The 18,452-nt window shown below is 39.4% G+C and overlaps 1 protein-coding gene across 25 annotated transcripts in view; it reads right to left on the bottom strand.

Annotated features, from left to right (window-relative positions):
- The window catches only part of KCNMA1 (potassium calcium-activated channel subfamily M alpha 1), a 929,290-nt gene that overhangs the window by 444,262 nt on the left and 466,576 nt on the right, over positions 1–18,452 (bottom strand). For 23 of the 25 annotated variants that reach the window (XM_043983958.1, XM_043983956.1, XM_043983955.1 and 20 more), the window contains exon 3: positions 3,172–3,233. In XM_043983958.1, coding sequence (XP_043839893.1) covers positions 3,172–3,233 — 62 coding nt within the window. Of the gene's footprint in view, positions 1–1,208; positions 1,396–1,503; positions 1,596–3,171; positions 3,234–18,452 lie in introns of those variants that run through there. The other 2 variants (XR_006354799.1, XM_043983968.1) reach the window with 2 other exon arrangements.

Here is an 18,452-nt window from a genome sequence, read left to right on the forward strand (position 1 = left end):
GACAGCCTTTCATTCAGAGTTCAGGCCCATCATTATGTTTCTCTAGAGAGGGTGAAGGAGATAACTGCACTGACTCTGGTGTTCCTGTCTTTTCCAAAAAAGCAATGAAAAGCCACAGAGACAAGAAAAGTCTCCATGAGTACACGGCATTATGAATAATAGACTCTAATGGTTTGGGTGACTTCTCCACCTTCACACAAATCTTATCAGGTCTTCCAGCTCCAAGGCTAACTGTCTATCCACCAGGCCTTACTGTCTCTGGGTATACCAAGGCCCCTCTAAGACTATGAGTTACAGACTGGTTGGCAGGGATTTTGATGCCATATTTTCCCTTATAGAAATGAAACCCTAGATTCAACACCACTCCCCCACCAAAGTAAGGAGGATCCAGTATGACCAGGGAAAGGAAAGACTAGCACTAGAACTAGGACTAGAACTAAGCTGAAGGACTTTCTTTAGACAGAAAGGATGCTGTTCCTGTTGCTGCATGGTGATGCTACATTTGTATAATACTTAACAAACTGTTTTACATGCATAATAATGATAGCTGATAGTTATACAGTTCTTTAAGGTTTACCAAGTGCTCTCATTTTATCCTCATAACAACCCTATGAGATAAGTATGGTAGGTATTATGATCCCCAATTTATGGATGAGGAAACTGGAGCTGAGAGATAAGGCAACTTGCCCAGGCCTTTTGAGCCTAATACCAGTGTTCTTTCAATCACACCCCAGCTGTCTAATGAGTTTTCATTTAAAATAGACTGGACTTGCACAATTATATGACTCTGGATAGGTGTTCAGAATAGCTAACAGTAAAACTGAGGGAAATCCCAGGCTAATTTTGCAGTGCAGATGCTGCTGATAATTGTGTAAGGGTCCTCAAGATAGAATCTTAAAGTTTTATGAGAGAAAATAGAATCAGAAGGGACCCCAACTGTCTTTATTCTCCAGCTCCTTCCAGAAGCTAGATTCACTGTGTAGTGTAGAATGGCATAGGGTATTTAAGAAAGAGAATTTTTACTTCCAAATATCCCTTCTCATCTTCAACATCCCATCAGTCAAAGCAAAGTATAGATTTGCAGCGAGTGGGGTTCATGTTACGTGACGCTATAAAGAAGGACAACGTTTCTATTGTTTGTCAGTAAGGATCATGATTTTATTTGTAATAACAAAACAAGAGATAAAAGAGAAAAACAAATGGTCCAGGAAAGAGCATGTTGGCCATCCATCTATCCATCTCCTTCCAATAGCCATCCAATTCTAATACTCATCTGCAGAAAGAGACACATATTTCCTGGAAGATGAGCAATATATCCAGACTGAGTTCCAGAGTGCAGGCCAGCGGTATGGTGGCAGTGATGATGGGAGTTACCAAGGACACACGCCCTTATCACTAGAGATACAGTGGAGAAAAAGGAAAAGGGACTTAGCAAGATATTAATTCAATGAGAAAAAAAAAGGACGAGGAAGCGAATATGGTAAATATTTTGAAACAACTTACCTTTCCCAAAATAGGAATCTGCATTCCTCCAGGCTTTAAGCATTTCTTTCCCTTCTTAATCAGCATCTGATGATTGATGGCCTTCTGTCTGACTAAATCAGGTTATAGATGTCCAGTTAAGACTGGTAGGAGGGGAATAGGCTGAATAACCTTTAGTAGTCAGAGGACTCTGGATGTGGTTTCTCCCTAGAACAATATTCTGAGAACATAATGGGCATCTTCTATGTCCTTTTTGATCCCTACAATGATTTCTTGAGTTGTGAATATAAAGGCAGAGACCCTGAGGTATCATCTAAATTCCCTCTGATATTATCTTCCATGTATCTTGTGTATTCTTGTATATTCAGGGTTATTTGCATGTTGTCTCCTCCATTAGAATGTGAGCTTCTTGAAGGTAAGGCCCTTTATTTTTGACATTTTTTTTTATCCCTAGCACTTAGCACAGAGCTTGTTGACCGTTGACTGAAAACACATCAAAGGGGTTGATTTAATGGCATTGAGCAGAACACCATTCTGAAATTGTGCTGAATATGTGGCTTAGGAGTGCTGAAGTTTGAACCAATTCTCACACAAAATGGCTCCCCAAGAATTGGAGACTCTTCAACAATGAAAATGTTAGATAGAGACAATGGGGCTCAGGAAATACCTTCACAGTAGACAAATGAGAGAATAGGTTCCCAAGCACAGTTCTTAGATTTTTGACTTGCAAATAAGATGAGCACCATCCAAGGATAATGAGATTGCAACCCAGTTCTTACCCAGTGGGTTAACTGTCACCTTTAAAGTTTCAACTGAAATAGTCAGAAGAATTGTGGCTGTCAAGGGTAGCTTTCATTTGAACTAGAACAGAATTGTGCTAAGCCCACAATTAGTGACACCATATTCAATATTCGTCTGCCTTCAGCTAGCTCAGCACACTCTGCTTGATACAGGCTAAAAGTCAGGGAGGTTGAACAACCTCCTCAGTGTGGTACCACAAAGAGAACTGGTGCAACTTCCATCTTTGGAACCTTTGGAGGAGGTGGTTTTGACCTCTATCCATCCCCAAGAGCTCCTGTGTGAATGTATAGTGCTCCATCCCAACCCACAACCTTTCCTTTAGTCACCAAGAGACTCACTGGGAGTTGCTTTGGCTTTAAATTCAGTGTGAAAGGCAAAAAGAATAGTCTTGTCCTTACCAAGTGTTCCCCCAAACATTAGGAATACAAGGAAATACAAAATGACAAAATTAACCTATAAAATCAACAGCCGTGGCACTTCCAAATTACTTACAGTAGAAACCCTCCTGATGAGCCTCCTTGAGGATAGAGATTCCCTTAAATTCCCCTTTCCTCTTTTTTTTTCAGTTGACATTTTCCTTCAAAAAGCAGCTCAGCAAACTCTAAGCTAGAGCCAGTACTCAAGGTTGGGGTGGGGGGAGGAACACCTCAAGCATCTAATTCTCTTTCTTCTCCTACCCCAGCCAGGTCAACACATAAGACTCTAACAATCTTCCCTAAAGCTTTGCCATCCATGTCAACACAGAGCATCCCTGTGCTCTTGCAAAGGTGATTCTCACAGTCAGGAAACTAGTCAAGTCATGTGTTGGGGGGGGCAGGGAAGTGGGTATTTCAAAGGTTAGTCATCGTTTTAGAAAAGAGGGAGAAGAAAATGTATGAGGATACTCACTTTGACGAATCTATGAAGTATATGACAAGGGCTCCAATACTTAGAGCAAAGACTAAGACAACCTGTAAGAGAGGAGAAAACAAAGGCAACCCTTTAGAACTGATCATGGGACAGTTACGCTTTAACACATGCAGAAGGCAGGTATCATCTATTTTTTTTAATTGCCCATTATTTTCTCTGGGGGCTTTTGGAGTGCAGTCTTACCGACAATATATTTCCATAGACAACGTTATCCTTGCATCATTATATTTGAAAAAGTAGCTTGTCCCACTGATAAAGGAGAGATAGATGTTTTGGGAAAGGTAAATTCTTCTGAAGCAGATTCATTCATTCCAGAAGATAAACTTTCCTGAGTAAGTTAGTCTGTCCTTTATCCCGGGGAAGCTCACTTAGGTTGAAGATGGAAATGGCTTCACAGTTTTATCTCAAATTGTAATTGTATACATGTGGAAGTGTGTAACTCTATTGAACCAAAATCTGGCTAAGACAGAACCCTAGTGTGGTCTATAATCATAATTAATCTTTATTGTATACTCCTTACCATGTATATTTTTGTAATCTGCTGAGGAATAAGGATTGTTTCTTTATTGATTTTTTTGGTGGGGGGTAGCACCTAGCTCAGCGTCTCTAAAATCATAAAGTGTTAATAAATGTTGGATGATTGATTCTTTCAAAAGTAAATCATTTTAGGGGCGCAACTTACATTTTAAGCTAGATCATAGTGAGAAAAATACTTTGCATATACACATACTTTTCCTATCAGTGCATCTTATACAAGCATTTATTTGACGACATACATACACAAAGCTTTCAATCTGCTCTGGCTGTTCTGACATCCTCAGTCCTTGCCAAAAGGGGTCAGGGCAGGATTTCTTACCATACAGTATCTGATCTGTGTTATGGCCTCATTATCTTATCATTCTAACTGGTCTCTACAACAGAGACAAAAAAATAGATAAAAACAAGATAACAAGTAGAAATAGGCTGAAAATTTACATTTGTATAAAAACAATAGCTAGCATTTACATAATGCTTTAAGGTTTGCAAAGGTTTCAGAATAGTATCTCATTTGATCCTTGCAACAACCCCCATTTTAAAAACGAGGAAACTGAGGCAGACAGCAATGCCTAAGGTCACACTGTTAGTAAGTATCTGAATCCAGACTTGAACTCAGCTCTTGCTGTGACTCCAGGTCCAGCACCACCTAGCTGCCTCAGTTATTGAGCAGAAAGGCAAGTTATTAATGGGGATCTCAGGAAGCTCAAATATAGGTCACATTATGGTTTAATAATTGCTGACATTGGGGGCAGCTAGGTGGCGCAGTGGATAAAGCACCAGCCCTGGATTCAGGAGGACCTGAGTTCAAATCCAGCTTCAGACACTTGACACTTACTGGCTGTGTGACCCTGGGCAAGTCACTTAACCCCCAGTGCCCTGAAAAAAAAAAGTATGATCTCTGTCCTTCATGGTGTTATACTCTAATACAGACATAACAAAGTGCCATTTTGGAAAGGAATCTGTATATGGTCAGGAAAACCTAGCTTCAGATCTCCCTTGACACATAAAAGCTCTGTGACACCCTGGACAAGTCATTTTATAACAACAATATAGCATTTATATAGGCTTTAAGGTTTGCAAAACACTTTGCATACATTATCTCATTTGATCTTTACTTAAACTGAGCTTCAGTTTCCTCATCTATAAAACATAACACTTGTTCTCTCTAATTCACAGGGTGGTCATTAATCAACTGGGATGATGGATTCCAGGTCATTATTATTGTATGCATATATGTAACAGAGACTTATAGATATCTACGTGTCATGGCAAACCATGTTAAATTATTAACTTGATGTCTTTCACTCTAAACAGGATGTTTGTCAAGGCTAAGAATTCAATGGGAATTCATGCTAGAATTCACAAACTACTCTGGCAAAAACCAATTGCATTAACAGTGAGCCAGAAGACAGAAAACAAAAAAGAAATCATAGCAAAAGAACCACCCATTGCAAATGGAAGGAGGATTTTTTTTTTCAGCAACTTGACAAAGCCTATTTAAAAGAGAAGGACTTAAGACTTTCATATTTTAGGTTGATTTCTTTGATTTTACAATTAAGTTGCACTTGAGTAGAATTTAAATAGACTACTGTTGTCTGTCAACCACAGTCTCTTCATGCTAATCCATGAGACAGGCTCCCTTAGCCTGTTACATCATGCCCATTCATTCATCCATTCATAAAAAAACAGATCTCGGTGGGGTTTCCCCCCTCCCCCTCCTGTTGGCTGAGTGAAGCAGCAAAACAAATGGCTTAAGATTAATCTTGATCTGGACTGTCATGGGAGAGATAAGCAGGCAGATCCCAAACCTGACCTCATTCCAAAAGGCTGCAAAAACACAGGGGTGGAGCCAGACCACAGGGCAAAGGATTTGTGTCCATTCATAAATGGCAGGTCCAAGAGCACTTCTTGTCCATTTGGCTCTGAGTGAATGGACATTCATTTACTGACTGAGCCAGGGGAAATTAGCTTGGTCGAGGCCACTGAGCCTCACAATCGAAGAAGGAACCATAGGAGGAAGGGAACAGGGAAGCAAGACCTGTGATTTCATGAGCATAACTAATTTGAGGGTGAGGAAACTTGTTCCACCAATGGAGGGTGGCACCTTCTCTACTGTGTATTGTCTTAGAGAGCTGCCTAGGTCACTGAGAAGTTATCTGTCCAGGGTCATAGAGCTGTCCAGGGTCCTTAAGACAGTTGTTCAGTCATTCAGTTGTGTCCAAATCTTAGTGACCTCATGGACCATAGCACACCAATCTGTCCATGGGGTTTTCTTGGCAAAGTTACTAGAGTGGTTTGCCATTTCCTTCTCCAGTGAATTAAGGCAAACGGAAGTTAATTGCCTTGCTCAGAGTCACACAATTAGCTAAGTAGGTCACTGAGTGACTAAGTTCACTCTCCAGGGTCATAGAGCTGTCCAGGGTCATAAAGACAGTTGTTGTTCAGTCATTCAGCTGTGGCCAACTCTTTGTGACTTCATGGACTGGAATGGCACACCAATACTGTGCATGGAATTTTCTTCGCAAAGATACTGAAGTGTTTTACCATTCCCTTCTCCAATGAAGTAAGGCAAACAGAAGTTAACTAACTTGCCCAGCATTACACAATTAGTTAAGTATCTGAGGCTGAATTTGAATTCAGGTCTTCCTGACTCCAGACCCAACATTCTATCTACTGAGCCACCTAGCTGCCCAGTAAGTACATTTAACTACTGACAACATGACTACTTGAAAACCTTTTTTCCCACAGGTGATGGTGATCTTCTCCCAGGGAAGTAGTCAAATAAAATCCCAGGGGCAGCTAGGTGGTGCAATGGATAAGCACCGGCCCTGGATTCAGGAGTACCTGAGTTCAAATCTGACCTCAGACACTTGACACTTACTAGCTGTGTGAACCTGGGCAAGTCACTTAATCCCCATTGCCCCGCCAAATAAATAAATAAATAAAATCCCTTGTACTAATCCACTGAAAGGAAAGGTTTTTTTTTCTTAGATTCTGTGATAAGAAATAGTACGGGATACTGGGTGTGTTGGCACACATCTGAAATTCCAGTTGCTGAGGCTGAGAGATCTCTTGAGCACAGGAGTCCTGAGGTATAGTAGAGTCTAGCCCAGTGAGAATTGGAAGTAAATTTGGCATTAACATGGTTGCCTAAAGTTGGAAATGGAGCAGGCCAAAGTTCATTTGTTGATCAGTGTGACTATGAGTAGCCCCTGAAATTCTACCGTGGGTGAGAAAAAGAAACCGAATCTTAAATTTTTAAAAATAGATTGTTGTTATTATTTTTAAGTAAATCATTGGACCTGACAGGAGGATAGAGGAAATCCTGTCATCTCCTTAATAAGGAAACATAAAATAAGCAGCAATCTGGTCCATGGGAAGTGTAAAAAAAGCAAGACAGAAATGGATTCTAAAGCAGCAAAGGCAGAAAATCATTTCTGCCCCTACTCAGGGTGACCTTGTGGGAGCATATGGACCAGAAAAAGCTGCCAAGGGTATGCAGACCTGGAAGGTAGTGGTCTATATCACTGGAGAGAACACACACATAAACAAGATCACAGATCCATCTTGGGTGAGCCCTAAAATAACCCATGCCCATATGGTATGATCAGAAAATGAGTTGGGCCAGTAAGGTAGTAAGAATGGGAGAGGACCATTGTCCAGTGCACCACAATGCTCCTAGTTATCCAGGTTTGAGACCTCGGATTCACCCTCTGCTTTTACTCTCTACTCACTGACTAATAGACTAAGTAGGTAAAAAGTCTTATCCACTCTAATCCCACAACACCTCTTTCATGCATTCCCTTCTCTTTACTTCACTCACACAGCCACCCTAGTTCAGGCTCCCCTCAACTCTTGCCTGGACTATTGAAATAACTTCCTGACCCCTCCATCCAGTTTCTCCCTGTGGGGACCAATTTTTAATTGGGGAGTGCTAGCTAAGTGGCTCACCACAATATTGGAGCAAGGAAGGAGACCGGCAGCCTCCCTCAAAACAGAACAAGATTTATTTTAACAAGAACAAACTTAAAAAAAAAAAAACAGAAACAGGATCAGTAGGATCAAGGGAAAGGAAATAAAATAGGGAATGGGAAATTATAATACCTGAAAAATACCACCGCCCAGGAATCAGCTGAAAATACCCAGCAGAACGCCTGTCACTTTCCAGCTTCCACCTAGAATGCCCAATTCTCCTCCCCCAAACCTAGAAACACCCCACACAGTCCCAGCCAATGGGATGGCCACTCTGACAGTCACATGACTGCCCTCACTAGGCTTCCAATCATTATAATTTTGCTAGGCCCATGTAGGTGTCAGCGAGTGGTGATGAAGTGAGGTGCCAGAGCCCTGGCAACAGCTACAACCAGTGGGTGGAGCACCGTGCAGTGACATAAAAACCTCAAATAATAATTAATTCTTTACATCCCCTTCTTCAATTTATCCTTCATGCAGTTGTCAAAGTGATTTTTTTTCTAAATAACAGATGACACCCTCTATTCAAACCAATCAACACTCCAGTGGCTCCATATTGCCTCTAGGATCAAACTTGTACTTGACATTTAAAGGCTTTCACAATCTGTCTCTGTTGCCCGATGTACTCTACAGTCCAACCAAACTAGTTCACTTATAGTTCTTCATGCATGACATTCTACATCCCACCACGCACAGAATACATTCCCTCCTTACCTTTGTCTTTAAAATTTCCTAGAAAAGTTCAGATCAAATCATATTCCATATATGAGACCTCTCCTGACCTTTCCACATGTGAGTACCCCCTAGGATTAGTTGTATTTGCTTGTGTATATATATATATATATATATATATATATATATATATATATATATATATATATATGTCACTTCCCCCAGTGCAACATAAACTCCTTGTATTCTATTGGTCAGACTGTTTAATTTTTGTATGTGTATCCCTAGGGGCAAGGCACATAGTAGGTGCTTCATAGATGCTGACTGATTGATTAGTAACATAAGGATAGTTTATGGTCTGCGCTAATCCCCGTGGATTGTTCATTGGATTAGATTTAGTAGTTTTTCTATGGAGACTTTTTTGGGAAAATATGGACAAGGACTGAAGAGCACAAAGAATGTATGGATGTCTTTTGCTCTGCACCATGAAAGGTAGAACAACCATCAATAATACTATAGCTATGGGGCAGCTAGGTGGTGTAGTGGATAAAGTACTGGCCCTGGATTCAGGAGGACCTGAGTTCAGATATGGCCTCAGACACTTGACACTAACTAGCTGTGTGACCCTGGGCAAGTCACTTAACCCCCATTGCCCTGCAAAAAAACAAAACAAAACAAAAACCAAAAAACAACAACAATATTATAGCTATGACAATAGCTAAATGATAGTTATATATTACTTTACTAATACTAATAATTTAATAATGGATAGATAATACTTTAAGATCTTAATTGTTGTACATATATTATCTCTTTGGGACATCATAACAACCCAGAGAGGTTGGCATTATCATTATCTCCATTTTACAAATGAGAAAACTAAGGATGAGAGGTCAACTGACTTTCTTGGAATCACATAGCTAACAAGTGTTAAAAGTAGGTTTCATTCTCAAGGCTTCTTGATCTCAAAGCTGGCCCACTATTCATTATATCAAACTGTCTCCTTAAGCTTAAGTTTATATGGTAATGGATTCATGGTAGTGCTAGTGTGAATTAGCAAATGGATCTCCTTAATGTCAGATTGTGGCATCTGGGATGTGATGAAATGTACCCAAATGTCAGGGCACAGAGAAAGCCAATCACATGGATAGGGATCATTAGGAAACAGACTGCTTCCAATGGGGAATCATGAAGTCAGAGAATCTCAGAAGTGAAAAGGTCCTGAGAAGCTGTTAGTCCTATCTGTGCCATTGCTCAACCTCCTGGCATTAGATTGAAGACCTCCAAGCGACAGAAGATCCATGACTTCCCATGTAATGTTTTTAAATTTTTCTCCCATGCAGGCTTAATCCCTTAGGCAACCATCATCCAAGTGCTACTCTAGTAATCCAGCTCTCCTTCTGACTCAATGGATTCTTCCACCTCTGCCTCAGCTATCTTCTTATCCTAGAGATGACTCCATGCATCTTATTTAGGCTTCTTCCTCCCATTAGTGAAGTGCCCAGGAGAGCCATGCTCACTCCTCTCCTGGCTCTGCTCCTGATTCTCTGGGCTTTCCCTCATTTTCATCTCCTTTTTATATGTTATCCTGTATACATGTTGTTGGTACACAATTGTTTTCATGTTTTCTCCCCCATTAGACTATAAGCCCCTTGAGGGTAGGAGTTGATTTTTGCCTTTCTTTCTATCCTTAATGCTTAGCAGATTTCCCAGCACATAGTAGGCTCTTAATAAATGTTTGTTGTTTGATTGACCATCTCCCCCCATTAAAACATCAATTTCTTAAGAGTAGGGACTATCTTTCCTTTCATTAATATTTGTATCCCCAGTGCTAAGTACAATGCCTGACATATGGTTTCCTGACATATGGTAAGTGCTTTAAAAATGCTTTTTGTCTATCTCATCCGCAGAAAAGGGTGGTCTGGCAATTGACTGACAAATCATGTTAGCAGGAATCTGCCTAGTTTTGAGCCTAGATTCCACCAGTCTCTCCTTGGGTTAAACTAAGCAAGTCATTTTATGTGTCTGGGCATCAGATTCTTCATCCATAAAATGGGAATGATACCTATGCTATCTAGGACTTGAGTGGAGTTGTTACAACACCTATGGGAAATCCAGGAGGAGATCATTATAGCAAGGTTGTTATTGCCAATGGAGGAATAACCCACATCCATGCAACTACAGATCGTGGAACTGCTGAATTAAGACTAATAAGGTGCTAAATTATTTGATCAGGGAGAATAGGAAAGTATATAAGAAAGTCTCTGGCAGCAAACTATAATGTGCTAATTACAGTACAGTCAAGGTATATAAAGAGAGTGAAGGAAAGGTCAGTGGATGCTGCTGATGTCTTTAGGGACAGTGGTCATAGCAGAATGAGGGCTAGAGCTAGACCATGAAGGGTTGATGAGAGACATAAAAATGGGGATGAAAGAAGAGGGGTATTACTGGTAGAGGAAGCCTGGGAAATTAGGATAATTGTATAAATAGCTCATTCAAGTCACAGCCACTAGTGTTTGTGTTAAATAACATAAGTATTAGAGTTTTCTAAAACATTTTGCTTTCCCCAACCAATTGAGGAGGGAATTTAAGCAAAGCCAACATCAGTGAATATTTTAAAGGATAACTTCTACACAAGTATAAGAGATATAAAAATAAAATTTATCAATAAGAATCTCTTTTTAAAAAAATCATCAATACTAATTAGGTGAATTCATGTCAACTTGGTAGGAGAGGGGAAGATAATAGAAGGAAGAAAGCATCACCAAGAAGGGCCAGGCTCTTTCTTGAATTCAGTAATTGAACACATGGTCATTGAAAAACCTGATGCCCAGGTGTTGCCCCTCCCTGGTGCACCAATAACAAGTAGGGAAAAAGGTCATGTCCCCAATTGCTAATGGTGGCATCTCAGTTGTCAGGTGACAGAGTGGCACTGCTCTGAAAAGCCCACCAATGCTGGCTCATCGTTGCCCTAGTCCCAGGCCTTCCATCCTCATCAGAAGCAAAGGAGGTTGAGGGGGTGGACTGGGAGTCCGGCATTGCCATGGATAAGGCATAAAGGGCATTCCTCCTACCCCTTTGATAAATACCCAGGCCTGGAAGTTAAATGGGGGATGGGAGGAGAGCTGTGTCACTACCATTTTTTTCTCTTTTCCTTTTTCAACCCAAAATAGTGATGTGGACATGTGATTAAGGGATTTGGAATCAGTAGACCTGATTATTGCATGCATGACCTTGGGCAAGTTACTAAGCCTTCCTGGGCCTTAGTTTCCTCAAAAGTAAAATGAGGGAGTTGCACTGTGACCTTGAATATCCCTTTCATCTCTAAATCCTACAATCCTATAACATTGAATGCAAGTCCACAATTACATCATCTTACATTTAAGATGTCTGAAGATTGTTATAAAATGGCAGTGCATAAGATTGAGGAAAACCAACCAACCAAACAAGGGTTCATGATAGTATGAGGGGGAATCATAATTGTACAAAGGGATTGTAAGTCCCATTTTATTCTTTGTGTTTCTATTTACAGCACTTAATGCAATGCCTGGTGCATAGTAGGCATTTAACAAATACTTATTGATCGATCCTGAAATGAGTGTCAAAGCAGAAGATCTAAGACTCTCTAGACATTAGCTTTCCCAAAATGCTGATAACTGAGCCTCTCTCAGATAATGCTCCCATCCCTAAATCTTAGGAAATTGCAGGCTTACACCATCAGGGTCAGTCCACTGAGTCTCCATCTCTATTCTGACAAAGAACAAAAATGTCCATTAATGTGTAGTTATACCAACACAAAAGACAAGAAGACCCTCCATTTACAGTCTCTAGATTTTACACACAAGGTGAAATCAGAAGGAGTCTGACTGATGCCCAGAGCATGGAGTCATTGAAGTTTTGTCTCAGCCTTTCCTGTTTTGTCTCTTTTTATACTTGCTTACCACATACTACATGAAACTTTTCAGGATCCCCCTAGTTGTGAATGAATGAATTAATGAACGAATGAATGAACGAATGAACAAATGAATGAATGAAAAAATATTATGTGTTACATGCTGTGCTAAGTGTTGCAGATAGAACCATTAATAAACAAACTAATGTATGAATTCTATGGCACCACCATAATAGCAATAGCCCGGTACATGTCCTCAATGGAACATAATTTTAATTGAACACAATACCTATGGGGGGATATTGCCATAGAGGAGTATTTTGGCCAGAGAAGTCATGGGGCTGGTGATTCCAGTCACAGAGCAATTGTCTGACATGTCATTGGAATAGTAGGGCTGATCCAATTATTGTTCTCAGAGCTAGAACTGGGAAAGAATTTGAGGGAGTAAGGGTGGGGGTGGGTAGAGAAAAGCAGCATGGAAAGAAGACAGCTCCTACTTGATGTGGCACGTGGATAGATACAGGCTAGAAATATTGAATTCTGACTAATCTGAAGCCAAGGGGATCTTGGGTTCTGGATTAGAAATGGAGAGCACCCAGTTTAGACTCTGCTCCTTGTTGAAGTATGAATTACTCTCCAAGTCCTTTACCATCTGGGTTGCCCTCTTGTGAAAATTCTACAGTTAATCTATGTTTCTCCCAAAATATGGGACCCAAAGCAAAACCTAGTACTTCAGATATACTATACCGAAGGGAATAGTACACAGTAATCTGGCATTCTCTCCTCATCTCTTCACCCCAGCCCTTTGCTTTTAGGTTTTTCTCCCAGTTTGGGTTTCTGTATTTTTATTCCCAGATGTGTACTTCCTGACAGCCTCAATATCTTCTTAAAGGGAATAAGAAAGCTAAGTTCTAAGGATCTAGCAAATATGGGAGTACTATTCCACCACCACAGTAGCAATAGCACACAATGGTAAAAAGAAACATGCTCTTGTTACTCTACCCCCCCACTCCAAAAAAGGATTTCCATTCCAAGTTTCTCAGAGAATTTGGTAAACAACAGGAAGAATAATAAATAGGCTTTGAGGAAGTGTGACCAATATTATGACAGTTCCTTTAAGCATCATAAAAGTCCCTCCAATTCTAAAACCTAATTTTGTAGGCTACTAAAATTGACTCACCGATGTAATTATACAAGATACTAAGTGTATTCACTGGGAACCGAGTCTCCAAATAACATTATAAGACAAGAAAAATGTAATAAATTCAAGAGCCAAGAATGGAGTTTGCACTTGGAATTTTAATATTTAAGATTAGATACTTCCAATGATGTTATTAGCAAGAGTAATACCATAACTTTTGGGGGGATTAAAAAGGAATTGCTACCTGGTGATAAAGGGTTATTTCTATTTCATTTTTCTAGCTCTCTTTGAGCATCAGACTATAAAACAAGCATGTAGCTAAGTGGAACAGTGGATAGAGTGTTGGATATGGAATCAGGAAAACCTGAGTTTAACACTTACCTCACTGTGTGACCTTGGGGAAATCACTTAACCTCTCTGAACCTAAGAATCTTCATCTGTAATATGAGGGAATTGGACTCAGTGGGGAGAAATTTTAGAACTCAATTTTTTAAATGAATGTTTAAAAATTGCCTTTACATGTAATTGGGGGAAACTAAAATATCATTTAAAAAAATAGCCCCAAAAGCCCTTCCAACTATCAATTCCAAGAGCAGAGTGGGCTAGGTGGCATCATAGTACACAGAGTACTGGGCCTGGAGTCAGGATGACCCAAGTTCAATTCCAGCCTCAAACACTATCAGTGTCACACTAGACTAATCACTTGACTTCTGTCTGTCTCAATTTCCTCATTTGTAAAATGGTTATAAAGATAGCACCTTCCTCCCAGGGTTATTATAGGCATAAAAGAGATATTATTTGTAAAATGTTCTGCAAACCTTAAAGCATTGTAAGAATGGTAACTATAATAATAATAGTTATTATTGCATATGAATTTCTAGTGTATTAGATTCTAATGTATTTAGTAATTCATTAATAGGAAACTACAATAGTATCAGTCTGGGTTGGAAGAGACAGACATGGGAATTTACAATTCAGAAAGTGAGATAAGGAACTACACACAAAGCTATAATAAAAAATAAGATGTGAAAAGTATGTAAGAAGTATAAATGAAAAACTATAGTAGTTCAAGGGAGAGGAAAATATTTCTGCCTTAGGGGAAGGCTTCTTGAAAAAGAAACTTTTTGAGTAAGGCCTTGAAGCATAGACTTCAATAAATAGAAAGGACATATACAGATGTATAAGCATAGAGAAATGAATTAATCAAGGTCCAGGGATGAGAAAGTTCAGGATATGTTCATGGAATAGCAAGTAGTATAGTTTGACTAGAACATAAAATATGATAAGAGAGAATAATGTGAATAAGGTTGGAATCATGGTAAGAATCAAGTTAGGGAAGGCCTTGAATTCCAGGCTAAAGATTTTAGACACTATCATCAAGGCAACTGGGACTCACTGAAAGGTTTTGAGCACAGAATCAAAGTGGGGATTTCACAATAGTACAAAAGAAAAGCACATGAGGGAGAGGATAGGAAAATATTGAGGCTTTCTTCAAAAATGTAGGGCAAGGGAGCAGCTAGGTGGTGCAGTATATAGAACACCAGCCCTGGAGTCAGGAGGACCTGAGTTCAAATCCAGCCTCAGATACTTGACACACTTACTAGCTGTGTGACCCTGGGTAAGTCACTTAACCCTCATTGCCTCACCCCCCAAAAAATGTAGGGCAAGGATAAAGAGTTCTTGGGAAGACTGAGGTTAGCCTAAATAGAAAGTCTTGGCTGCCTGTGAAAGATGTAACTTTATAATAGTTTGTCAGAGCCTTGAAGACATATTATCTGAAAATGAGATAAATGATTATTAAATAATCAATTATTGGGGAGATCCCTGACCTTTCCTCCTAGACTATCTTATCTAGGTGAAGTTGTTGCTTTGTCCAGCTTGAAATCCTTACAAAGAATATAATTGAAAGTGAATTCTGCCCCATTGTCTTTCACTCAGGCAGGTTTGAGTAGGGGTGTAAACCTTTTGTCAGATTGCCTAAGGCTGGGGTTAATTTGGAAGTAAATGACATAATCAAAGTCACATTCACCAGTCCCTCATTAGAATAGGTTCACCTCCTATTGTAATATTCATTCGCTCTCATTACTTATTAACCAATCAAAGGGGATTGCCATGCTCAGGAACACCCACTTTTCCAGGGTGTTGAGTGGATTCCATGAGAGGTCTTTGGCATTCAAGAGTGTCATTGACCCTTTTTATTAATTACCTAGAAATTATATCTCTCGAGATTGTATCTGTCACAAAAGGAGCGGTATCACCATGAAAGGAATCATGGGTTATATAATGTATGAGGATACAAGATACATTGGGACATGAAACAGTAGATGAAGAGGGGGAAAAGACATATCAGCATCTGACCATTGTCAATGACAGCAGCAAGTAAATTCCATAAATGCGCCCCACCATGTAGATGCATCCATTTACAAAATGAATTTAGGTGGAGTGAAGAGGTATAAAGGAAGTGACCAAAGGAGCAGTAGAATTTTTTAAACTAGATAATAAGTTGGAAGCAGCTAGGTGGAGCAATGGATAAAGCACCATCCCTGGATTCAGGAGTTCAAATCCTGCTTCAGACACTTGACACTTACTAGCTGTGTGATCCTGGACAAGTTACTTAACCCTCATTGACCCACCAAAAAAAAAAATAGATAGATAAATAAATAAAAATAAAATAATGGAACAGAGAGAGCCAAAGAGCATTTGGACCCTAAAGTCTTTTTCCCTCCAATGGAGGTTTAGATGAACATGATATACCTTTTACATACCTAGTACATGTGCTTTGTATGCATGTACCTTCAGTTTAAAAAGTGGAAGTCTCATTTCTTTGCTCCATAAAAAGGTATCTTTTTTGCATAATTTCCCCACTGACATTCAAACTGATGCATCAGCAAGTGGGATAAAATCTTCCATTCATGTTCAAACTCTAATTATTGGAAAAAATCTAGGCAGGGGCTGGGGGAGGAGAGGGTCCTATTTGTTAGTGATGTTCATGTTGCCTCCCCTATCAGAATGTAAGCACCTTGATATGGAGACTGTTTATACCTTTCTATCCTCAGTGCCTTTGTATCCAGACATATTACCTGATATATAATAAGTATTTAATAAATGTTTTTTATTCTGATTAATAATTCTGATTGATTCTGATTGCCTCTATTGCTTTTATCCATACCTCAGTTGTTTTTTTTCTTTTTTTTTTCTTTTTTGTTTCTTCTGGGGCAATGAGGGTTAAGTGACTTGCCCAGGTTCACACAGCTAGTGTCAAGTGTCTGAGGTCGGATTTGAACTCAGGTCCTCCTGAATCCAGGACCAGTGCTTTATCCACTGCACCACCTAGCTGCCCCTACATCAGTTGTTTTGGTTTTTTGTTTTTTTTTTTTTTAACCTGTTCACTGAATGAATTGGAGTGGGTTAGATCCTAAGGTCCAATCCTCTCTGAAATTCTGAGTCACTAAATTGTTTACCTGTATAGATACAACACTGATTTGTTTCTGAGAATTCTCAGAAGCTAAATGTTCTAAAAATCTTCCAAGGAAAGGCTTTCCTTCCTAGGCATAGGATCATAAATTTTGAGCTAAAAAAGAAACTTAAAGGTCATTCACTCTACCCCCACTCATTTTATACATCACATAATTGAAGTCCAGAGAGCAGAATTGACTTGTCTGCAAAGATAAAGAATTATTCAGGATGAGAGGACCTTAGTCAGCAAAGATGAGACTACTATATTTGTTTTTCCTGGGTTCTAATTTATAGTAACTGTTGAGCAGGAATAGGAGGGGAAAGCAACTACTTTCAAAAAGGATCTACAACATTTTCAGGGTATCTTACCCTAAACTTCAGTCCTTCACTATCGCCCAGTTTAATGTCAAGGACATCTCATTTCTTTGCTCCATAAAAAGGTTTCTTTTTGCATAATTTCCCTGCTGACATTAAAACTGATGCATCGGCAAGTGAGATGAGATCTTCCATTCGTGTTCAAATTTTTACAAGACTTTCCTTCTAATTATTGAAAAAAATCTAAGGGAAAAAAATGTCCCATCTGTTAGTGACGTTCCCCAGTCGGAGTTAACGAGTTTTCTGAGAAACTGCCTGGCAGTATAACTAGCTTAAATGCATGTAGGTTTGCCAATCCAGTTTTTTTTTATCTAATTGGATTTTTTTTTAAATCCTTAGCAGCACTTTCAGATTGCCATTTGCCATTCACTGTCACTAAATGTGGAATTTATAGTCCATTTTCTGCATAATTCTCCAAACCCTTCCAATCATCACATTGCAAGAAGAAAACTCTGAGGACCTTGAGACTCCAAAAATGTATTTACATTTTTAAAAATTGCAAATATAATCACTCCTCCCAAAGAAAAGGAAATGCTCATTCCTTTGCTTTACATACTAAAGATATCCCTATCTAGAACTAACAAAGACTCAAGTCACTTACTCATTAGGATATTTACTTTCTTCTCTTAATATCTATGGAATGCCTATTTCTATTTCTATGACCAAATGATGTAACTCATTTATTGTCCTAAGTCATTATGTTTGTTGGTCCTTCCAGCTAATAACAATGGACACAATTGTAGATTTCCAGGGAAACTGGTAAGATCATCTGAAAATCTTAAATGAACATTTCTCAGACTTCCTGTTTTAGAGAACCCTTGGGTTTCCTAAAGCAGTTCAAGGGACACTCCAAAGAAAAGAGCTGCAATGGTGGGAAGGCACACACAGCAAACCCGTGGGCAGGTGCTACAGCACAGGTACTGGAAGTGGAAGAGAAAAACCAACACTATCCATCCTTCTAGCCTTTGAAGTTCTACAGAAGCCTACCCTGATAACCTTGCCCATAAACTACTTTTTGGTTGTCTTTTTCTAGTTATCATCTGCAAATTATAGAACTAATGAAGCTTTCTAAATAACATTCTCCTTCCATGCTTGTTCCTACTTGCCCTCAACAAATTAACTCCAGGCTTCCTTGCTAGATATTTGTTTATGGCGACCTAGGTGTCACAGTGGACAGAGAACTGGGACTGGAGTCAGGGAGACCTGAATGCAAAT

The sequence above is a fragment of the Dromiciops gliroides genome, chromosome 2 (assembly GCF_019393635.1).
Source record: "Dromiciops gliroides isolate mDroGli1 chromosome 2, mDroGli1.pri, whole genome shotgun sequence".
NCBI classification, from domain to species: Eukaryota; Metazoa; Chordata; class Mammalia; order Microbiotheria; family Microbiotheriidae; genus Dromiciops; species Dromiciops gliroides.